At 40.1% G+C, this 25278-nt stretch overlaps 1 protein-coding gene across 1 annotated transcript; it reads left to right on the forward strand.

Moving 5' to 3' along the window:
- Nucleotides 1-199: 199 nt before the first annotated feature.
- Nucleotides 200-16836, forward strand: tesk1a (testis associated actin remodelling kinase 1a). Its single transcript, XM_079862541.1, has 11 exons — nt 200-405; nt 878-1418; nt 4162-4283; nt 9232-9280; nt 9369-9515; nt 10779-10861; nt 11045-11135; nt 11223-11306; nt 11958-12044; nt 12173-12269; nt 12837-16836. The coding sequence occupies exons 2-11, from the start codon at nt 1254-1256 to the stop codon at nt 13871-13873; spliced, it is 1962 nt and encodes a 653-aa protein (XP_079718667.1). The 5' UTR covers nt 200-405; nt 878-1253; the 3' UTR covers nt 13874-16836.
- The last annotated feature ends 8442 nt before the right edge of the window (nt 16837-25278 follow it).

A 25278-nucleotide genomic window follows, 5' to 3' on the forward strand; every position in this document is an offset into this window, starting at 1 on the left:
AAGGCAAATGTAAACTAATTCTTGCTGTGGAAATCTTGGATAAAATGCTTTCGAACTCGATAAGCTAAGATTTCCATGACTTGCTGCCCGTGACGTCCCATTGCTTTGTGGACACTGTCATTCTCCTGAAAGTAGCCTACCAAAATAGTGCAGAATCACACCGGCCTACGTTGGAGCATTTACTGCGCAAGTGCGCATGCTCGACGCGCAATGTCCAGCCTCGCCAAGACCTGCCCCTATTCCTCACCAATGAACGGAACGGGCAAATTTACAAGCGGCATAAGCACTATGGCCGAGACGGACAGTGACAGCTTGCGAACGAGATGTTGACAAAACATTGAAGATCTACTAAATGCAACGCTGGTCCACAAACGAGAGTCTTTTCTTCGATATTACTGAAATCAGGTACAGTGCCATATTCTTTGGCAGCCGCATGGGCCCGGCTACGTGCATGCCGTCCTTGCATGTGCACGCTTAAAGATGCTTATTATTATAAATTCGCATGTCTAATAGAAAATAATATTCAGCTTAGTCTGTAAAACGGTAGTCGCTTTAAAAGTCGATAAAGGCGAAACATAAATTGCATTCAGAGCAAGCCCTGACATAGCGGTCAGAAACAATCCGCAATGGATCTCTGTAGCCAGGCTTGACAGATGGTGCGGACACACCGCATTTCTTACTCTGCCATTGGAATTGTTTTGCTGTATTCTTATTTTTGCTTGCAATACGATTTTCCCTTCTGCTGCCTCTCTACACAATTTTACTCGTTCAGTCGCCATTTATCTGGCTTCATTTGACAGCACATGCCTATTTTTTTTTTTTTTTTTAAAGGAGCAATGAGACATTACTTATTTTAAAACATGTTTTTTTTTTGCAGGATTTCTTTGTAAAAGCTGTTGAGAGTGAAGCTACGGATATTGGGGAGGACATATCTGGAAGTGCGAGCGATAACGCACAACCTCTTTGGAGTAAAGACTGATTTAACGACCGGAATATAGGAATATGAAACATGGCAACCGCATCAATCGCGAAACAGCCCGAGCGGACTCTTCATCACGTGCACTTATTTGCCCTTTTTGGAGAATATTTAATCGAGTAATTCTATGTGGTACTCAGCATTTCACGTCCTTTTACTAGTCATTGAGCTGCTTTTTTAAGTGATTGTTTGTAGTCTATCTCACTCGGGATATGGATATTTGGACTTTGGATATTTGGCTGCGTTGAAGGGACCCGCTGCCTGCCTATCCATCATAATGGATCAAGATGAAAACCAAGAACCTTTTCATGCCCTTTACGGGCCCAACCGGATGCGGCCGTCATCGTACCGGGCACTGCGAAGTGCGGTGTCCAGCCTGGCACGAATCGACGATTTTTTCTGTGAAAAAATCGGTTCTGGGTTCTTCTCAGAAGTGTTTAAGGTAACATTTCCTCTTTTTATCCACAAACGTTTATCCAATGTCACACTGCAGTGGTCATGCCTGATAGATTTGAACAGTCCATACCATACAATTGATCATTGACATTCAGGAGGCTAGCAAAATAAATTTAAAATAGGATTGATTGTATAATTTTTTAACAGATATTCTTATCAACTTAAACTTTTTAATGTTTATTATTTTTATTATTTTGTGTCTACCAATAAATGGCACTATTTGGTGTGTCTCTAAGAATAGCACCCAACAGTGGTATTCACTGTAAAGTAACTTTTATAAATAAAAATATTTTTATTTAATGTGTTTGTGAGAAATAATAATAATAATTAATAATTTGTATTATTAATAATTACTGTTGTTATTATTATTAACAGCAACTATATTAATAATTAATAATTAATATTGTTTTTATGTTTTAGTATCATGATCATTTAAATATTATGCCAAAAAATACCTGTTTAAATATATATATATATATATATAGGTCCCAAAGTCTCATGAACTACAATGTATAATAGCTTCAGTTATCACTGCTTCTCAATAATCATGTGTTGTATATATAGAAGAGTGTCATATGTGAACATGTTAAGAGCAACGGTGTCTGTTATAAATGATAAGACAGGACGGTTCGACAGCATAATCAGATTACCAACCTGCCCTAATCTGTCTGCCTCATCACAGAGGAGTATGTGTGTGTTTATTGGCCCATGTCTTTTGCTTCTATCAACAGTTGGCGGCTCTGGTTTTCTTCTTGAAAGCCAATAATGAAAAATATTCTGGGTTATTAGTTTAAAATCATTTTGATGTAAGTGAAACCTGACTACAACTGACTGTCATGAAGTTCAAAGTCAAACCATCCCAAATTTAATCATTTACAAAAATAGTAGTAATACATCAATAATATTAATACACAATAACATACATTATTACATAATACTACAGCTATTCTTAATTAGTGGTTAGTTACATCAGTATTACAGATTTTCTGCAGATATGTGAGCATAACTAATAACTCGTGAGGTCTGAAAATATGTGACATGACTTTTTTGATCTCTATAAATAAAGAAAAACAGCTGTTTTGACACAGATTTTTGAATATGTTGTCTTACAGTAGACAACTAAAACTTTGCAGAAAGCTGAGCATGCAACTTTTAATAAATGTAATGTTTCATGAAAATGGTTTGTGCCATCTTAAGTAAACTGTCATGTGCCTTTTTTTCTTTTTTACGATGTCACCATTAATTACAATTTATTTGTAACAAAATGGTGTCATAGAAGAACTTTGTCTGACTGACAAATGACTCTTTGTTAAGTATGAAATATGAATGTACTGTTTGTTGACATACGGTTCACAAATAGTTATAAATCAAATTCAGTCCGATATCTGATTTATAAATGTGGGATGATGTATGCTGTGGTGTTTGGTGATTGATCATGTGTAGGAGTGGGTGAAGCCCATGTTAAGTTTTGCATGTGACGTCATTGTCATGATGTCCGGCATTCCAGCTGGTTAGGTGGGATGACGGGAAATCCAGAAAGCCTATTAGTGCCTAATGACTATTAATACTCAGCATACTGCACTGGATCTCTGTCTTAGGCTACTCTCTCACAATAATACAAACCAAAAAGTCATATTTAATTTAACTTAAATACAACTATTGTATTATTGTGCATACAAATCCCAGCTTCTCTTGTCTATCACCACTAGATTCTCAACTCCTATATTTTCCTCATTTTAATTGACATGCTTCAGAGTAATTCTGTTTTTTTTTTAGGCCCAGAAAAAGCTTTAGATGCTCTTGTACAAATGTGTATAGATTTTATCCTCAATTAGAGCTACACGACTAAATGGCATGACCCATCAAGCACTTTCGCTGTTGTGAAGACCAGCTGTGGAAGTTTTTACATTACAATATAACATTTTTATGTCTATTTTTGCAATGTATCCATGATTTTCATGAGAATATGTAAAGAATGAGATATAAGCACTCTACAGGTTCTAGATGCAGAAGTTTGTTGATATTGATTAACAAAATTATTAGTTGTTGTGATTTTTACTGAAAAAGACGTGGTATGGAATTTTGAGTCAGGAAATCAACTTATAGATGTAACTCCTGTATTGGAGTATATATAGGCTGTTCAGTATATTGCAATAATAATAATACAATCATAGAAAAACATTATCTTCTGTGGAAAAATACATTATTACTATATACTGCCTTACCTTAGTTTGACCAAAGAAAACTAAATATTGTCACCTGCAGAGGTGCCCAAACCGTGGCCTGAAAGTAAATGTTGCATTATATCCAACTATATTATAATAATATTGACAAAAATGTTAATACAAAATGATGAATTAAATCAATGAATTAAGTTATGCTTCAGTGGCATGTCCCCCCCCCCACCCCCACCCCCACCCTCTTTTGATATGGCATGGTGGGACAAATCAAAGGTCATGGACCCTGGTTTGGGAATTTCTGGTCTACTATGTGTATCATACAAAATATTTAATTTTAGTAGTGTCACTGAATCAGTGGATTAGGTATTCCATACATTTTTTTTTATCTTGTGGGGACATTTTTTGGTGAACAGTCATTCAAAATGATCTTTTTTGAAAAAGAAAAAAATGCAGAAAGTTTTCTGTGATGGGTAGGTTTGAGGTTAGGGGATAGAATAAACAATTTATTCAGTATAAAAATCAGTATGCCTGTGTGTGTGCATTCTGCAGGTGCAGCACAGGATCACAGGGCAGGTGATGGCTCTGAAGATGAACACAATGGTCAGTAACAAAGCCAACATGCTGAGAGAGGTGCAACTCATGAACCGCCTTTGCCACCCCAACATCCTCAGGTGTGGCACTCACTTTTTTTCCCTTTTTAGAAAAATGTTTTGTTATACAAAAGACGGAATACTTCTCTCTGTATGCATGGAATTAAGGCTGGGCGATATGAAAATATAACTGTCGGTTACCAGATTGATCATCGACAATATCTGGGAAAAATGACAAATATATTTCACATAGCCCCATAGTTACCATACACATATTGATTCACATGCAATCGCATGGATTAAATATTTTCTATAGACTAGGCTAGTAGTTAGTAGTGTTAGGAATAGAAAATCTATTCCAATTATGTAATTAAGGTCAGAAATTGCTTATCGTTTCCTGTGTGTGCATTTTAATGTGATTTTAAACCAAGTGCATGAAGACACGAAATGTAACACTAATGTACTTGCGTGTTGTTTTCTGTGCTGCGCACACATCCAAAGCGCGCACATAGAGCCGCCTCTTATATAGTGCATGGACAAATACACACAAAATGATGTCAAGATATCCCAGTAAACAGTTGGTTTTGTCTGAAGTGAACGTAAACATACCTGCTGCCACCTGTCATTAATGTTAATCAAAGAACAAAAGAAAAAGAAAATAATTCACTGATCTTGATTGCCGTAAAATGGCTGAGGAGGTGGTTTCTGAGGTGGACGAGGGACTGGTGAAGGAGGAAGCCCCAGTGGAAGGAACCATGGTGGCGATGATGGTGGTAGGAATCAAGGAGGCAAGGATGGGAGGAGTGGCCAGGTGTTACACCAGAGCACAGTCAGGATGAAAGCCCATGGCGGAGTCGACGGAGGGAGGGGGCATGATGGAGTCTCAACTGACAACATCCAGGGGCGACCGACGGAGAAGCCATTGACAGTGGAGCCCTAGGCGCAGACGGAGAGCTGATGGATTCAAGTGACACCGATGGTTCAGGAGACCAAGGCGGAGCCATAGCACTGACCCCACGAGGTGGAACCGGGATACCAGATGACTGAGGCGGAGCAACTGAGGGCCGAGGTGGCCCCAAAGGGAGGGCGGAGCCAGACAGAGCCGTAGGGGTGGAGAGACGGAGCGCAGAAAATGTAAGTCCGTGGCATAGGAGGGGTGACGTCTGACCCAGGTGGAGCCGGTGGAACGAGGGAGCAGAGGTGGAGTGATGGGCACAGATGCTGGAGGTGGAGCCGGGGGAACCACTTACTTAGGTGAAGCTGGCAACCGTAAGACCCGAGGCTCATCCACACAGCAATGTGTCAGGGGAAAGATGCTGAACCAGTTGAGGTGGTGCTGAAGGGTTGGCTGAATCTGGATGAGGAGGCAAGAGAGGGAGGCTGGGTGGGATTAGCGGCGATGGAAAAGAAGATTCAGGGATGGAGAGACCAGCGGTGATGGTGTCAATACAGTAGATACAGGGCAGGACTGGGTTGGGAGCATTGCCTCTGTCCCAATCGATCAGCCATGCTTCAGTGTCCAGCTCCACCAATACTCCCACTGGTACAGATGTTACCAGCTCACACAGCTGGTCAGACTCACTGTGGGGGCTCTGACGTTGTATCCGTCTTGCAGGATGAAGGCTGGCTGGGCTCTGTGCTTGGCGACATGTCTGTTGATGTTGGGTGGGGCTGGATCGCAATGTTCTTATCCACCACTTTGCCAGTGACAAAGGAGGATCCATCCACCCATAGAGCGAAATTGACGTCCTTGTCCAGCCCACACCAGAAACCGTCCATTAAGGAGAGGTCATCACACGTCGCACAGTGGCTGATGTTGATAAACTCCTCCACATAGTCCTCCAAAGTACTGCCACCCTGTAAAATAAAAACAATTCCTCCTCTAAGTTCAGGGCGGCTTCTAGGCACAACATTTACAGCTGCAATGTCCCTATTTGGTCTGGTATTCTGTCATGTATAGATTCCTAAGATGATGATGATGGCAGGTTAAGAGTTTCGAAAGTAACAAGGTTTATTTACTGAAGCGAACAATTTGAGACAGAGTGCATAGCAAACACCAACAATTCTACACAAACACAGCAAGGAATGAGGAAATGAAATACTCAATGATAACAAACTCAATAATGATCAGCTCTGATAATTAAATGAATATCTATGAGATATTCTAAATTGTAGAATTCAGATGACTGCCGGGAAAAACAAAGGAAACAGGAAACAGATGATAAACAAACTAAAAGTCCATGAAAGTGAAACTAACATAATCATGACATACACATCTTAATTTGATGTTTTTATTCCCAAGTTAACATTGCTAGTCCTTTTTATTTTTTATGCTGTATCCTATAAATTTGAAATAGCAGTGATATCTCCCATTTTAAAAATCATATTATTATCAAGTATTTTATTTTGGTCTGCAGTCTAATAAAAGTTAAACAGGAAAAAAATTATAAAATGGTAACAGCCTATGTAACGGCACCTGTTTCTGAATATTAATTTAAATAGTGTACATAATAAATACAAAAAAATATAAACATGGCCATTGTAATTAAAATTATTTTATATATACAATTTAGTTATATTGCAAAAAGATGAAGAAATTGCAGTGCTTTGAATATCTCATGCCAATACTCCAATATTCAGTAAAATCCAAAATTGAGTTAGACCAATACTCACCTTGAGGTCTTTCTTTCTTTAGGTTTGGAGTTTCCGATGTTGGCTTATTAATAAATAAAGCTTATTAGGAGCGTTATACTTTGTTGTAGATTAAAAAATTAAAAATAAAATACATAAATATAATTTTACTTCTGTTTCTAAATAAATAAAGCAGTAATCTTTATTTCTTTATAAGTGACCTAGGGAGACTTTGGAACTCTAACCAGAAAGAAAAAAGAACCTTACCGTTTTTGCTCATGCAGAACGAACCAATTTGTTTTTAATCCCTGATTTATATATGTACATTATAGCTTTAATACAAGTTTAAAAACAGTTTAAAAACAGCGCTAAACAAGTTATTATTAAGGAAAATTAAACTAATGATCATGAAATGTGGCAATAATGCCAAAAAGAAAGAAACAATGAATTTTATGGTAAAATAGGCAAGACACATTGCTATGCGACATCAACAAGCATAGTTTTTAACTTATTTGCAACACTTACATACAGTAATAGCAAAGCTAATGTTTTATGTTAGTTTAAGCTAAAACTAACCAAAGTAAAACATTTAATGTTTCAATAATTAAGTTAAATTAAACTTAATTGCAGGCTATCAATTAGTGCAGTCTCATGGTGTTTGTTTACGGCATACCTGTCAACACTCCCGTTTTCCCCGGGAGTCTCACGTATTTCACACCCATCTCCCGCCCCCCTCCCGTTTTGTTATTTCTCCCGTGAAACTCCCGTTATTTGTATGGCCCAAACGTCGTTATATGAATAATCACATCTATATTAGGCCTATTCCAAGATTGTCCAGTTGCCAGATCTTGTTTGAAACCCATCCTACTCGCACAATTAACACATCATACAAATTTCAACCCATTTGTGAGCTCAACCTGGCAACCTACAACCCAGTTGTGCCGTCGATATCTGCGCAGACAGGCTAGTAGACGCGGGAAGTTGAATAAGCGTTTCTGGTAGAAATGGGAAAAGACTCTGTGTTAAGTAAATATTTAACGCAATTAACGCAGCATCCGTTTTTTTCTGTCATCCTTTGGCTGCATGGCGTTACATTATATGATGCGCTTTTATTCTTGCTAATGCTTTTAAACCATTCAAGCCATACAGGCTACTTATTTTATAAAACTTTAAAAGCGGAAAGCGCATCACTCATTCCTGGGAATACATTTGACATCGCAGCCTGACTTTGACGGAAATAAATATCCTACGCCAAAAGTAGGCTACCAGAGAAAAAGTCTCAGCTGTGCTCAGATTTGTAAACCGTACAGTTGCTTTGGTTTTTCAATCTGTACCCGTTTCGCCCCGAGGCTCAAAAGGGACACAACAAAAATAGGAACACCCGAGAAAGCCAAAATAGAATGCAAAATTTATTAACAAAATAGAACTATACAGAAAAAAAAAAAAACTACGTACAACGGTAACAGTGAACAAATTCATAATCCCTGCACGCTTTCGCAATCGTTGTTTTGTAAATCGTTCTTTCGCAATAGTTGTTTATAATAATCAGTTCCTGTGAAAAATTGTAAATACTGTTCCAATAGGTGAAGTTACACAACAATATGCTGATTGATTACATAACAATGTTTGGATGTAATATTCAGTTCCAGTGAAAATCTGTTCCAGTTAATGGAGTAGGCTATACACAGGTGATGTGTAATATTCAGTACCAGTAAACTCCACCCGCTGGAACAGTTTCTTAAAGTAACTGAATATTACACAACATCACCTGTTCAGTTTTGAAAACTGTACTCACAGATTTGTGGCCTATACCTCATTTTAGAAATCTGTTTTTCTGTATATTGATTTGTTGTGTATTGTTAAGATGAATACAACTGTCTTAACTTAATTTTTCTATGATTTGGCGATGGGGTGTGTAATGTATAGATGACATGAAACCGCATGTGGTTGAACTGAAACCCCCCCAGGTCTCCCGTATTTTGGTACCCAAATGTTGACAGGTATGGTTTAGGGTGTATATCAGCTGTGTTGTCTCCGGCAAGGCTTGGGTAGACAATGTAATCGTATATCGTAATATTTTTTAAGGCGTTTATCGATAAATAAATACAAATTCATATCGCCCTGCCCTACATGAAATGCTTCCCAACACTACAATGAATTGTTTACTGCACTACTGTTCAATGGCAGCACAACACCCGTTTTTATATTTTGATATTTACTTGAGTTGTGTGGTTGTAAAGTATGAACTGAATGTGATGAAAATGTGGTGGTATATTTTTGTTTGTTTGTTTGTTTTATGTATCTCATGGGGGAATTATCCGAGATTAAAAAATGCATATTTACAAAAGGAATGCAAAAAGAAAAAAAAATCCAATACTCACCTTGAGGTCTTTCTTAGGTTTTTGGGTGTATGTGTTCACGAAGGACAGCTTCATGCTCTAACAGAGGTAAGACACTGCACAGAAATCCAGACTACAGGAGTTAATGGACTGTCTGGTTGATGTGATGATAACTGTAGTGTGACTACATTTACAGTACATAAATGGGGGCAACTTGGAGCAGCTGCTGGACAGTGACATATATCTGTCATGGACTGTGAGGATAGGTCTGTCTCTGGACATTGCAAGAGGGCTGCAATATCTACACAGCAAGGGCATTTTCCACCGAGATCTTACATCTAAGGTACAGACACAATTACAATGCACTGATTTGTTCTATTAACACTAGGGTTGCCAACTTGAGCAAAGGAAAATAAGGGACCATCTTGGTTCTTTATGGGGAAATGATTGTACTGTACCACATAGTCTATGCCATTTCAGTGTATGCAGTTAAGTGTGTCATTATTTTTGGGTCTGAATTAAATGCTAAAATGAATCTCAGACAGCAACAGATTTGTTTTGCTTAACCTATTTGTACAATTTAATTTAATTTAAAAAGGGGTAAACTACAGGTAAAGGTTTTATTTTACTATAGAAAAAATAACATCGGAAAACAAAGCTCACAGGAAAAAGCACACATTGACTACTGCATAATCAGTTATTAATATTTCGTTGTGTTCATTATTTCTTTGCATGACAGCCTGGCCAAAAATGATTTGTGTTATCACAAATAAAACAATTGACTCCAAGCACAACTACACAAAATGCTTACAAAATCTTTCATTTTAAATCTTTTTAATAATTTGAATAAAGGGTGAAGAATTTTTCTATGCCGAACATCACTTTTGGCCACTACTGTGTACAACCCAATCTCATGAAATGCATCTCTATGGCACGCATTGTGTTTATCGTGCAATTTATAAGTGAAAATTAGTATTTATGTGCATATGATACGCATTGTAAACCCCTTGGGTAGGATTAGTGATGTGGGGTACCGGTACATGCGTATTACACGCCATAAAGTGCGTATCATATGCATGTGAAAACTACGTATCATATGCACGTAAAAACTCATTTTCGTATACAATATTCATGTATAACTTTGATGAAAGGTTTTTATCCACTTCAAATGTTGACTACTGTATATATTAAACTGTATGGCTGGATGTTGTGTGACTGAATATGGGGCTCATGAACAGTAAGTTAACCATGTTTCACTCGCTTTGAAGCCAGAGCAGAGGATTTTGCTTTGTTTTAAAGTCTTCCTTGAACTGCTATTGAAATATGTATAGTCTCTCATATTCAGGTTAGTATCCGCAAAATCCCTTTAAAACTAGTTGGTCAAATAGCATGTCTGTGTATACCCTAGAGATTACACTACTGCTATTTTGATGTCTTGAATAAGGGATGATTCTGTATTAATACGGAACAGTTGGCAACCCTAACCAGCACCTATGTCTACTCACTGTGCTTTGCTGCAAAGTGTTAGTTATTGGACAAAAAAAAAAAAGGTTAAGACTGTACATAATATTAAAATATACACTCTGACACAACACTCTTTTTACAGAATTGTCTGGTGCGTTGTGACAATGGTGCTTTTACAGCTGTGGTTGGGGACTTTGGGCTGGCAGAGAAAATCCCTGATTATAGGTCAGTGCATACCTTATCTTACATATAACAGAAATAATACAGAGTTATGACACACATTTAACCCAGAAATACAAGCAAAAGTATTACACTTATATGAGAAGACTATATTCAGAATGTTATTCCAAACATAACTCAAATACGGATTGAAGACATGCATGAAATGTTTGTTTTGCTTCTCTACAGTGATGGTGTTGAAAAGCAGCCTTTGGCAGTTGTGGGCTCCCCCTACTGGATGGCTCCAGAAATGTTAAGAGGAGAGCTCTACAATGAGAAGGTATCCTGTCTTTGAAAACTAACAAATCAATGTCCAACTCTGCTCATGTGCTTGTGTAACTTTATTTATGTCATGTTCATACCATAGGCGGATGTCTTTTCATATGGAATAATCCTTTGTGAGATCATTGCGCGAATTGAGGCTGACCCAGATATTCTCCCACGGACAGAGGTACATCATTCAGCTGTACAACATCACATGAAACACAGAGTCAAGCATAGAATCATAAGCTGGTTTATCAGATATAGATCAAGCCTAGAGATTGTGTGAAAAAGCACTTATCACTTTTGCTATATTTAAGTTTAAAGACAAACATTTTGTTCAAAGACAAAAACTTAAATCTTGTCTGAAAGTCTATTTCTAGTCTATTAGAAAGTCTATTGTTTAGGTAATGATAACAGAAATATTGATATTCTAAAATTGTATTGATTGTAAAATTGTATTCTGTATCTGTAAACAAAACAAACTTAATGCAGAAATAATTAGATTTATTTTGGCCTTATGTCACTTACTCCCATGTTTTTTTATAAACATGATGCATGTGCATATGAATAACTATATAATGAATCAACATCTAATCTAAATCTGACATTAAATTGAGCATGACCACTAGAGCGCTGCCTCCCTCTGCTGGTCAAGCATCATGTTGCATATTTCAACAAAATAGATTTTTCATGTTCATTTTATTTTAGAAAGCAACACGATGTTCATTATTGAAGTTAATTATGTATCTCAAGTTTGTCTATGTGTGTATTTGTATTCTGTCTGAAGATGCCTGATTAGTGTAATACATATGAAATAAAATGTTCTGTTTGACTGTAGGATTTTGGACTGGATGTGGAAGCCTTTGGGCATATGGTGGGAGACTGTCCACCTCCATTCCTTCGCCTGGCTGTCAATTGCTGCAATGTAAGCTATGTACCCAAACATAAAATAAAACTGTAAATTCAAAAACACATTGGACTGTAGATCTGTATAAAACTGTTCATGTTTTTCACTGAGATCGTTATTTATGTGTTATTTTTTGTCTGTGGTAGATGAGTGCAGACAGTCGCCCTGCCTTTTCTGAAATAGTAGTGACACTTGAGAGGAACGAGAGAGAAAGAGTGAAGAGTGAAGTTCCAGTCATCCTAGGTAAGTATGTTACAAATAACATGGGCAGGAAATCAGTGCGCTAAATCAGTGTAATGAATTATTATTTATAATCATTAATTAAATAAATAAATAATTGATTTTAAGCCCACGTGCATATATATTGTGTGTGGGGTCAGTTTAAAAAAAAAAATCTTTTTAAAGAAATGAATACTTTTATTAATCAAGGATGCATTAAATTGTGACGGTAAAGGCATTTATAATATAACAAAAGATTTCTATTTCAAATAAATGCAGTTTTGAAAAAAAATATTTTTGATTTATATATAAGTTGTACTTTTTTTAACATTCAAAATCAGAAATGTGTCTTACGCCCCAAATAATACAATGATTTCTAAAGGATTATGTGACACTGAAGACTGGTCATTTTAAATTGTAATAATATTTCACAAGATTACTGTGTTTACTGTATTTTTGAACACTTTTGAATGGCTGTGTATATTATATACAAATTTAAAATGTCAATTTACTGGTTTAAACTTGAACTCTTTTTACAACACTTTCTTTACCACTCTTAAAGATATAATGTCATTGTTGTGGTTTCCTCAGAACCCATTGCCATTGACGTCAGCCCGTATAGGAGAAGAAGCTCACCATGCTATCCTGGTGACCAGCGCCTGTCACGCAGTCAGTCAGACGTATTGCCCCCTGCCACATCACCATGTTTAGGCACTCCTGCACGGGTCAACCCATTCTCTCTTCGCCAAGACCTCAACGGCGGTCGCATCAAGCTGTTCGACACCCCTAGCAAATCTGTCATCTCTCTTACCTTTACCCTTCCACCACCTCCAGACCCTTGTGCCTCCCCACCACTAAACGGGAGCCCGGGGCTCCGAGGACCCCCTCGAAGGTGTCGGTCCCTGCCGTGCACGCCTGATCTGGGTCGACAGCTACACTTCCGGGACCAAGAGGGCCGGGAAGAGGATGAGAGAAATGAAGAACTGGGAGATGGAATGAAAGAGGAAGAGGCGGAAGGACGGCAAGATGTGGTGGAGGACACAGGCCTGGTTCTGGACTTAGATATGGTGTCTTTAGAACGGGTAGAAGAGGAGGAGGAAGAGGTGGAGAAGGAGGGCCTGAACCTCACAGAGCCCATGGACTGTAGTAGTTCGCCCGACACAGCAGAAGGAAACGTGTCAGGAAAGCGGCTTATTAGCGGTTCTTATTCCCCGTCCTTAAAATCCAATGGTTGGGCTGCGCCCATCTCAAACGGACCAACGTTATTACCTCCCCTTCCCCGTTTGGACAACAACAATGGACTGATGAGGCCTGGGCGGCCATTTGCATGGGCTAGACTCAAAGGATACCGAGGCCCTGCCCCGGAGCCTTTACCGCCCACTAATGAACAAGACGATGTCATGTCATGTCCGGCCTGCTGTCTGGCTGGGTTCAGCTTCCCTTCCTTGTGCCTGCGTGGACCACCTCCCTCGCACCGTGGACCTCCACGACGACCTTACAGGAACTTTAACAGAAGGGAAGCGTCTGCAGCCACAGCAAAGGGACTGCTCTGTCGGGGAGCAACGGGTCTGGCTCTATCCACTGGAACCTGTGAGCCAGGGTTACCTCTGCCAGAGGCCCAGACCTAAAGATGACCACTGCAACATCTCAGAAACTGCTCAATATTTACAACGCAACACAGTCGGGCCGCATCCCTGATGTTAGTATGGTTATCTTACTGGATGCAGTGTGGGATGAAACATTGAAATAGAGGTATGGTTCACCCAAAAATGAAAACTGTCATCATTTACCTGTACGACTTTCTGTATTCTGTGGAACACAAAAGATGATGTTCAGACAGTGAAAGTCAGTCAGGTCCAATGTTATTTAATTGTTTGGACAAAACATTTGAAACATTCTTCAAAATACAGTTTTACAGAATAAAGAAAGTCTTTTGACATGTGGGTGAGTAAATCATTTTCTAGGGCTACACAGTATATCGAAATAAATTAAATTTTGCGATATGGCTTTTGATTGTCAAATTGTGCTGGCTGCAATTTATTTAAATAAATATATGCACTACCATTTTTAGCGGATTGCATTTAAATTAATACAGTGCCATGCTTTACTCTGGAAACAGGCTGTGCATATATTTATTTGCTGGCAACTTGCCAAAACAAAAGCTTGATGGTTTAACTTTGAAAATAAAGTAACTAAGATGCAAATATTAGTATAACAATTTGATGGTTTTACAATAAAATACAATTATTTTTAAGTATTTATTTTTTATTTTTAAGTATTATTACCATATATTATTTAATATTATTACATGGCTTGGCTGAATTCCAATGTAGAATGCGGTCTGTTATGTAAGGGTTAATGCCCGACGAGGTGTCCATTATCAGGTTTTAATGGACGACGGCGAGGCGTGAACCGTCCGACGCGCAGCGGAGGGGTTGAAGGGGTTGAATTACCCCTTCAGGCTTATTCAAGACCCCGACGCGAAGCGGAGGACAGGCTGAATCCCGTTCAGCCTGTCGGGGTTGTTATTCGCTATAACAACCGCCTCCCTATACATTATCCCTTACATAATCACAACAGCACAAAAACAGTGGGAATGTTACCTATGAAAACTTAAGTGGAAAGAGATAAGTTCACTTTATAGGTGCCCGCTGTCTGATATAGGTTTGAGTAAGTTATTGAAAACACCCACATTTTTTAGGTTTTACCAAATTGTTCAGCCCTTAATAAAAGAATGGTTCACAATCAAAAAAGTTAATCTTTTTAAATTATTTTTTTATTTTCTATGCAGGAGCACTCCCCTACAAAATCACCCCATTCATTCTAAACATTTTTTTTTGTTGTTGTTGTTCAGATATAGTTATATGTGATCAGCAGAAAATTTCAAATTGCTAAATTTTGTGCTGTCCTAGAATTTTCGTTTTTGAGTGAACTATACCTTCAAATGTGTGCATTAGATACACATCAGTTAAAAGTGAGAAATGAAAGGCATGCTGGTACCATAGTGCCAGTTCTTTGTCATGGTATTTTTTTTTTTTGTACTGTAATTCAGAATAACTTAATATCATCACTTTACAATACTGTCTGCTTTTTATTGTGTGCTCTTTTTGTGCTCCATAAATGTTTGATTGACTCAAAGCCACTGTTTAAAAAAAAAAAAATGTTTAAGGGTGACCTATGTGAAAATAGTGGCATGTCAAACATTTTATGTGTATTATCTCATGTATTTATTTATTAGATAAGCATTCCTCTGAAGGACTGAGTGCTCTTCACTTTGCTGTGAGAGTGGATTAGGGTGTGTGACACTGAGTACTGATGTCAGACATTTGTTGATACAATTTTGTGATACACTTGTATGTTTAGATGCAATGTATGCAGTAAATCAGTAATTCTGTAAAATGTACTGTTTAATAGGCATTTTTTTTAAATGAAAACTTACACGTTTTGAGTTTTACACAAATGAAGATGTGTAGGAGTGCCTGTAAAGGATAGCAGGATACTTTTTTTTTTTATCTCCCCCTAGTGGTCAGGAGGACACACTCTTGTTAGATCACTGCTGCTGTTATTTAAAAAAAAAAAAAAAAACAGATTCCTCTTACATGACTGATGTTTGAGGACATTTACCTTCACGTTTGATCTAGATCAGTTTTTTTTTTTTTTTTTTTTTTTTTTTTTGATGTTCAAGGTATGGAATTGTATTTAAAAAAGTAAAATAGCATCTTGCACAAAGTGTTTCCTGATGCCACTGACATTTACTCATGACAGTTATATGACACACCCCAACACATATGATCTACAAATCTGGTTTCGGTTTCATATTCAGTCTTTACTTTATGCAGAACCTTAGACGGTCTGTAATGCTGAAGTGCAGATTAAACCTCAAAAATACGTTCACTGAATTTCCTTATGCTTGTGAACGTACATCTGCTTATGTTATAAGATGAGCATAGGAAGTATCTGCATGCTGAGTACTGTACAAAACAGTGATCTGTACATATTAATGCATGACAATAGGCATAAAGCTGTCTAGCGCGTTGAAACTTCCCTTCATACTGGCATCAGAAGTGAAGTTGTCTCAAGGCGTTTTGTCTTATTCGGATCTGAATTCAGATGAGATATGGATGCAATAAGTGCTCTTGCTTTAAGCAGAAAGTTACATTTCTTATAGTTTGATGAGTAAAATGGTAAAAAGAATGAACTTGTTAGGTTCTTGAAAAGTACATTTTTTAATACTAATCTGTGAAGTAACATTGGGCTGTAAAACTCAGAAAGCTGATAATGAAATATCTGATTAATTTTAAATTTTCCATGCACGCAAGAGAACTGATCGTGTGTAATATATCTAGCACAGACATTCAGAACTTGGCTTCTTTGTGTCAGTGATGAAGTGATGTTATAGCAGATAGGGGATGGATGGTTTGTAAGGTCCATGTTACTGTATAAAATTTGTTTCTTTCTAAGAGAGATCCTCTTTCTCTGAAAACAAAGCACTTATCACTATGATTACTGTTATTAGTTCTGGGGAACCGCAGCTTTAATAAATGTCAATGAGTTGTTATTTATGAAAATGTCATGAAATAAAAAACATTGAATGTAGAAACTGTCTTTTTCTTTTTTTTTTTTTTTTTTTACATTAAAACTGATTTGAAATGTTGACAGAAATGGTTAGCTGAATCTTAAAAACTGACATAAGAGCCATAACCGAATGGACAGTGCTCATAACCCATAGAAGAGCTGTTGTGTTTATAGGAACGCAGGTTCCAATCTGGCCTGCATATGATCCCATTCCCACTCTCCTGTCAGCAAAATGATCAGATGGGAACAAGACTGACACTTGGCACAGATGTTTAACTGTAAAAAGGTTTTAATAGAAACATTTTTGCTGTAGGCCTATATTCATATGTAACAAAACAACCCAAAATATATCAGCCTATAAAAGTCTGAAAAAAGTAATATAGGCAATACCACTGTTAAAATTGAACCTTTAAACAAAATTGTTATCAAACATCTGTTCTTCTAATGTTCTGCTATAATGTGAGTAAACAGCATGTTGGGATAATAAAACGTCTCGGGTTACGACTGTAACCCTTATTCCCTGAGAAGGAGACACTGCGTCGTTGAAAACGACTCTTTGGGGACGCTCCCTTAGCGTGCGCCTCTGAAGTATGAATGAAACTAATCCAATCCTGAGTGGTGTTGCGTCATGACGTAACGTGACGGCATAACCGGATGCATAAAAGTGACGCCGGCACACACACACATTAGCCTCGCGATGAAGCAAGCCGCTCCCAGGCATCAAGGGGCGTGGCAAGACAACGCAGTGTCTCGTTCCCTTCTCAGGGAACAAGGGTTACAGTTGTAACCCGAGACGTTCCCTATCGAGGGAACTCAACACTGCGTCGTTGAAAATGACTCTTTGGGGAACGAATGCCCACTATGCCACGCACCGAAAAACGGCCTGCCCTAGATTGAATCTCAGGCGCTCAGCTAGGACTAGCGCTCCTCCACGTGCGCCAGGCGTACTAGGGAGGTTCAGACTATAAAACCTGATAAAAGTGTGCGGGGTAGCCCAACCGGCTGCCTCACATATCTCCTGGAGGGGCACTCCCGAGAGGAGGGCCCTAGAGGATGCCATGCCTCTAGTAGAATGAGCCCTTACGGCCAAAGGTGAAGGCAAATTGCGCACCTTGTAGGCCGAGGCAATAGCCTGAACAATCCAATTACTAATGGTTTGTTTGGATGCCGGAAGCCCCTTCTTAGGTGACCCAAAACACACTAATAGTTGTTCCGACCTCCTCCAAGAAGAGGACCTCTCAAGGTAAATACTCAAAGCTCTAACTGGGCAGAACAAATGGAGCCTCTCTTCTTCTGCCAACACATGAGGTGGAGGATGAAATGCCTGTAGGACAGTGGGCCGTGCCATGTTAGAAGGCACTTTAGGCACATAGCCAGGTCTCGGGTGCAGGATGGCCTTAACTCCGCCGGGGGCAAACTCCAAGCAGGCTGGCGTTACTGCCAGGGCTTGAAGATCTCCCACCCTCTTAATAGAAGTAATAGCTAAGAGAAAAGCCATCTTGAATGTGAGGTCCTTGGGCGAAGCTGACTGAAGGGGTTTGAAGGGACCCTGGACCTGATTGTCGGTCTCATCCTCCATGTACCACGGAGAAAACGTATGACCAGTTGGTGCCTCCCCAAAGGCCCATCGCTCAGTGGTGCATGAAAAGCCACAATGGCAGCCACGTACACCTTAAGTGTGGACGGGGAGAGACCCGCAGAGAAATGATCTTGGAGAAACTCCAGAACTGAAGCCACCGGGCAGTTAACTGGATCTAACTCATGTTCTCTACACCAAGTGGAAAAGACATTCCACTTGAGGCCATATAATCTCCTAGTGGACGGAGCCCTAGAGCTAAGTATGGTTTCAACCACCCCGGCTGTTAGACCAGCATTTAGGTACTGGACCCCCTAAGGGGCCAGACCCACAGTTTCCACAGCTCCGGGCGAGGGTGGAATATTGTGGCCTCCGCCTGAGACAACAGATCCCTCCTCAGAGGAATCTGCCACGGCGGAGCTATCAGGCGTGAAATTATGTCTGAAAACCATACTCGGGCCGGCCACAACGGGGCTACCAGAAGAAGACTGATGCCCTCCTGACGGACCCTCTCCAGGACCCCCGGGAGCAGAGCGATCGGGGGAAAAGCGTACAGGCGAAGCCTCGGACAGGCCTGTACCATGGCATCCAACCCCAGTGGGGCTGGATGTGTGAGGAAGAACCAAAGTGGACAGTGGGACGTCTCTCGAGACGCAAATAGATCCACTTCCATTGTTTCAAACCTCTGCCATATCAACTCCACCACCTCTGAGTGAAGTCTCCATTCCCTGGGCCTCAGCCCCTGCCTTGACAGGATGTCTGCTCCCTGATTCTGAACCCCCAGGACATATATTGCTCTGATAGATAATATTTTCCTTTGGGACCATAGAATAATCTGATGCGCCAGTCTGGATAGAGGGCGCGATCTGAGTCCCCCTTGTCGGTTCAGATAAGCTACCACTGATGTATTGTCTGAACGTATCAGGACGTGATAACCTTTGATGTCTGGGAGGAAGCTCCTCAGAGCCCTTAACACAGCCAACATCTCTAGGCAATTTATATGCCAAGAGTGATGATGGTCCTGCCACAGACCCCTGGCAAAGCGGCCGTCCATGACCGCGCCACAGCCAGTGAGGGAGGCGTCTGTCGAAACGGTTTTCCGGTGACATGATGCTCCTAACACTGGCCCTTGGGACAGGAACCAAGGTTTCTTCCATATTAATAGGGAACGAAGGCATCTGCGCGTGACCCTGATTGTACGGAACGGATTTCCCCTCGGGGAAAACCCCTTGGCTTTCAGCCACCACTGAAGGGGCCTCGTGTAGAAGGCCCAAAGGTATTATGTTGGATGCCACTGCCATGAGGCCCAGCAGTCTTTGAGATTGCTCTACAGTGATGGCCTGGCCTAGCTTTATCCCGGACACCATGGCCAGGATTGATTCGACACACGCACGGGAGACATTTGTGCCCGCATCGTAACCGAATTCCATACCACACCCAGAAACATAGTTTTCTGAGCTGGTTCCAACACGCTTTTCTTCGTGTTGAGTCTCAACCCCAGGTTCTGAATGTGGCCAAGGACGACATCTCGATGCCGAACTGCCATTTCCCGAGACTGGGCCAATATGAGCCAGTCGTCGATGTAATTCAGTATACAAATGCCCTGAAGCCTCAGTGGAGCCAAAGCTGCATCCATACTTGGTGAACGTGCGGGGAGAGAGTGCTAGGCTGAACGGAAGAACCCGATATTGGTACGCTTCACCCCCGAAAGCGAACCTCAGGAACCTCCTGTGACATGGAAGGATGGAGACATGAAAATAGGCGTCTTTTAGATCTATCGTGAAAGAAACAATCCTCGGATCTGATTTGATTCACGATGATGGGAATAGTGAGCATCTTGAACCTGAATCTCCACAGAGAACGATTGTGTCTGAGAGTACTCAGAGAACTGCCTCATATCTAAAATCGGCCTCAGCCCGCCATCCTTCTTTGGAACTATAAAGTACCGGCTGTAAAACCCGGACTCCCTGTCTGGTAGGGGAACACTTTATATGGCCCCTTTGACCAGTAGAGTCTGTACCTCTTGTTCCATAACCTGAGCCTGTTCTGGAACCACTGCAGTCGGTACCACCCCCGCGAACTTGGGGGGTCGGTGACCGAACTGCAGTCTGTACCCATTTTTTATTATATTCAGGACCCACATAGATATATTCGGAAGGCGTTGCCATTCTTCTACAAAATCTACTAAGGGAACCAGCCTCTCGAGACTGGCCTTGGGTGTTTTTCGAGCACTGGGGGGGGGGGGGGGCAGCCCTCAGAGGTCCTACCACTTCGGTTAGGACCTCTTTCCTGAAGCCCTCTGATTAGAGGACTTGAGAGCGTTTCCTCTGTTGCCAAGCTCCCGCAGGAGGGACTCTAGATGCAACGCTCTCTCTCTGTTCTTGGAGGTGGGAGGAGCTAGTTGACGGCTGGGGCTGGCCGCTTGGACCAGCCTTCCTAGACCCAGATTTTGAGCGGCGAGGGAGATACTGCTGGAACACCGCTGATTGCTTTTTCGCCTCCTGAAACCTATCGACGACTGCGTTGCCGAACAGGCCAGAAGGCGATAGCGGTGCGTCCAGCAGAAAAGATTTATCTTTTTCTTTTATACCCGACAGATTCAGCCACAGATGTCTTTCCGTGGCCACCATTGCTGCCATAGAGCGCCCAATAGCGCGCGCCGTCTCTTAAGTGGCCTGGAGAGATAAATCTGTTGCTCTTCTTAATTCTGCAATATCTGCAGGAGTCGGTCCCTCGCCCTCATCCAGGTCTTGAACGAGCATAAATTATTTAGGCTAATTAATTTTATTATTAAAATGCTGAATCCTGACTATATGTGCGCTCCTAAAACCCAGCCGTTATAACAGAAATAATAGGGCCATTCATAGGCAGTACATTTTCATGGTTCTATAATTTCTTAATTGTATATTATTAAATTCACAGATTTTTAAAGATGGAACTTATATTAGTTTTCTTTTTTTCAATTTATCAAATTAACTAAACATGGAGTGTATTTAAAATAATTGTATTGCTTTTTAATAGATGCTATATGCACTAACTTACAAAATGAAAACAAACAAAATATCTTTTCTTTGAATATTGTTGTAGGCTCGTGCTCGATCGGCCCAAAGTCCGGCATCCGACCAGCGCGGAAGGTTACTGTGTTACTGTCTTTTCTTGAGGCAAAGTATTTTTTGATTAAATGCAATACATTTGAATATGTATTTTCTCGTCATTTCACCTGACTCCATAAATGAAAAGGTTTTTAATGATATTTGTGCATCATTAAATGTGAGTGAATGTTTGACTATTCTTTTTAACTCTTAAAAATAATGTCAAAGTCAGTTAGAATAATCAAATGTAACAATTTATTATGTCAGGTAAATGTATCATGCCAATTTCATAATCAATTCAAAGATAATCGATACAAAACATCAAATGCTCTGGAATAAAGAGAAGAGATGCGAACCCAACATTAAAAAACATGATGCTGAATTCTTTGTGGTCCTTCACGGACTCTCGGGCTAATCTGAAATACAGAAAGGCACCGAACCCTTTGCTGCATTCCATTAGACAGAACTTCTTTCACATGGAAACATGTGCTAACAATGGAAATTTGCATTCAGAGGTTACACCTTTTGAGGGTATGAGACCATTTGTCTGGAGACCAACCCTCCTTTGTGTGCCAGTTATCTCTAAACTCTTAAAACCTTATTACCTTTTGTTTTACTTATTTGGAAATGAGACATTTGTACCAGTCGCACTGAGAATTTTCAAATGATACTAAAAATGTCTATCATTCACATTAAACTATATATATTCTTGGGTGAATTCAGGTGATCTGAGCAAGAGAGAGAGAGGGTGAGGGAAAAGGGAATGTAGATTAGGATGACTCGGAGGTGAGTCTTTCGTCTCAATAGTCCACAAGGGGGAGTTCAAATGTTAATTTCCAGAGAGGTCCTTTGTCCTCTCAGGGTCTGGTCGCTCTTCAACCAGACTGTCCGGCATTTTCTAATTTCTCAATTCTAACATTGTTTTAATGGGTAATCAATCACACTGATTTGACACCCCGTCCCCATTCCAAGATGGCCGCACATGTGTAGCAGTGTTTGTTTGTCTAAATGTTTGTCTAATGTTTGTCTAATGTTTGCTGAGCTCGACGTTTTTTTTTTTTTAGACGAAATATATTATAACTTGAATCAACCAAGAAGTGGAATTTTTAAATTTTTATATTTTAATGCCTCAACTTCCTGGCTAATTGCTGCTCGTTGCCTACACCATCTCACCTACTAAGTTTTGCTGGATTTGTTTGCTGCTGCTGCCTGCCTGCGCTGACCTGGCTAATCAATTAACCCTCTCTGCATGCTGCTCTTGCTGTTTGGCTTGCATCTCCTTGCTGTTGCTGCTGCCCATGTCTCCCCGCCGCATGGTCTTCTACAGGCTTCCTGTTTGGCCTTACTGGTAAACTATGGTACACTTATTGCTGCTTTACCTGGCTTCGACTGGTAAGACTTCTCCTTTGCCTGCACCTGTGCTTGTTTGTTGAGCCACCAAACTCTCCAGTCTTCTCTCTGCCTGCACACGCAGTCATCTGCCAAGCAAATTGCATTTCAATTTAAGCTGCAACTCTACAGTGCCGAAAATGACATTTCTTCTGCTGAGTTTTGTCTTGCTCTGGGAACACGGGCATATGAATGTCTCTGATGAAACCTCTCTAGTGAAGGCTTGGGGTCCCTCATTTGTTCCCAGTATGACTTGCTCCAGGCCAGAGCTACCTGTGCAAAAACTACAAAAACTACAGCCTCTCTATAGTGTTCCTTCTGAATCCCTTCTCCGCTCTTTGTGCCTTGCTGTTCTGAAAAGCTTCACTGTTTTATCTGATAATGATCTTATGTTGTTTTTTAACTCACTACATACTAAAAATGCTGTGAGCCTTGGTGCAACTATGAAACAGAGATGCTTGATTATTATGTTGTTAATTATCTGTGGTGATGTGCAGCCAAATCCTGGCCCCGTTGATATTGACTCTAAGATCTGCAATACTCCGGCTGATTTTAAAAACAGGTCTGGGTTGGGTATTATTCATTTGAATATGCGAAGTATGCTCCCTAAGATTGATTCTTTACGTATTTGGGCAAAATCCACCGATGCAGATATTATAATTCTTTCAGAAACATGGCTCTCTAAATTAGTCACAGACAAAGACATTGCTGTCAGTGGATACAATGTCTTTAGAACTGACCGGCTTCGTAAGGCTGGGGGCGTGGCTATATATGTAAAGAGCAAGTTCATTGCCAATGTAGTTTTGTCCATATCTGTGAGTAAACAACTTGAATTTCTGGCCCTAAATGTTGAGGTGTACAAACTAAGGCATGACTGTCACTGTTGTTGGAAGCTACAGACCACCCTCTGCTGTAGCTGACACCCTTCAGACGCTGTCACAGCTTTTATCACAGCTGCAGTACAGTGAGATTGTCCTGGCAGGCGATATGAACTGGGACTGGTTCAAACCTGCTTCAGACGGATTGAAGGGTCTTTGCAGTGAATTAAATCTTACACAATTTATTGAGTCTCCTACTCGCCCAAATCCAAAACACCCAGAGAAATCTACTTTAATTGATTTGCTATTGACAAATGCTCCCCATAAAATTTCTGAAATTGGTGTGTTTGCTAATGACATTAGTGATCATTGCACGATTGCTGCAGTTAGAAATGCCAAAATTCCAAAATCCAGGCCTCGATGCATTGAAAAACGTGATATGAAACATTTCTCCTTACAAGGTTTTATACATGATTTATTTTATTTTAACTGGGACATCATTAGGCTTATTGATGATGTTGAAATAGCCTGGAAATACTTTCATGATGGATTTTTGCAACTTATTAATAAACATGCTCCTTTGCGTAAGTTTAGAGTCAAGGGACGAGATAACCCTTGGTTTTCGACGGAGCTTAGCAAACTTCTTCATGAGAGGGATGTGGCTTGGGCAAAGGCTAGGAAATCAGGGGTGGAGGCCGATAGGATTAATTTCAGACGACTACGAAACCAGTTAACAGCAGCTGTCCGACATGCCAAATCTGAATACTATCTAGCGGCTACTACAGACAATCTACTTTTTGGAAGTCTATCAAGTCAATTTCTTTAACTAAATCTCATAATGAACTGCCTCCCCATATCATCAGGGACAATATTACTATCTCGGACAGATCGGCGATGCTAGAATGTTTTAATGAACATTTTGTTGCATCTGGTTCTTTGTTTGACCAATCTCTACCTCCAAAAACCTCCCCTTCTGATGGTAATGCTGCTGGAAGATGTTGTGTTGGCCAGCCTTTTTCTTTTACCTTTGCCCCGTTTTCAATCGATGATGTACATAAAGCCCTAATGTCACTGGACATCAAAAAGCCTGCTGGCCCAGATTGTTTAGAGCCATATTTTTTTTAAATTGCTGCAGATTTTATTGCTAAACCGCTTATGTATATTTTTAATTTGTCTATGCCATCAATCTGGAAATCTGCCCATGTCCTCCCCTTGTTAAAGGGAGGAGATCCTACCTTGCTAAACAACTGTAGGCCTATCTCCAACTTGTCTGTGCTGTCAAAGGTTTTAGAACGACTAGTAAGTGAACAGCTGAAAGAATTCCTGAGTGTTAATAATATTCTCTCAGAGTTTCAGTCGGGTTTCCGAAAGGAACATAGTACCATCTCTGCTTCACTGAAGGTTGTGAATGACATCATTGAGGCATTGGACAGCAAAAAGATGTGTGCAGCTCTTTTCATCGATCTTTCCAAAGCTTTTGATACGGTGAACCATTGTATTTTAAAACAGAGACTGCTCAACATTGGTCTTTCTGAGAAGGCAGTTGGTTGGTTTGAAAATGATCTCTCAGATAGGACTCAGTG

The sequence above is a fragment of the Squalius cephalus genome (genome assembly GCF_949319135.1).
Source record: "Squalius cephalus genome assembly, chromosome: 2".
NCBI lineage: Eukaryota > Metazoa > Chordata > Actinopteri > Cypriniformes > Leuciscidae > Squalius > Squalius cephalus.

What these genes read in the sequence shown, in the direction of transcription:
- tesk1a (XM_079862541.1), top strand. Translation starts at nt 1,254, where the DNA reads ATGGATCAAGATGAAAACCAAGAACCTTTTCATGCCCTTTACGGGCCC. An exon ending in ACCGAGATCTTACATCTAAG is followed by an intron (nt 9,516 to 10,778) that starts GTACAGACACAA and finishes CTCTTTTTACAG; the next exon opens with AATTGTCTGGTGCGTTGTGA. An exon ending in GAGAAAATCCCTGATTATAG is followed by an intron (nt 10,862 to 11,044) that starts GTCAGTGCATAC and finishes GCTTCTCTACAG; the next exon opens with TGATGGTGTTGAAAAGCAGC.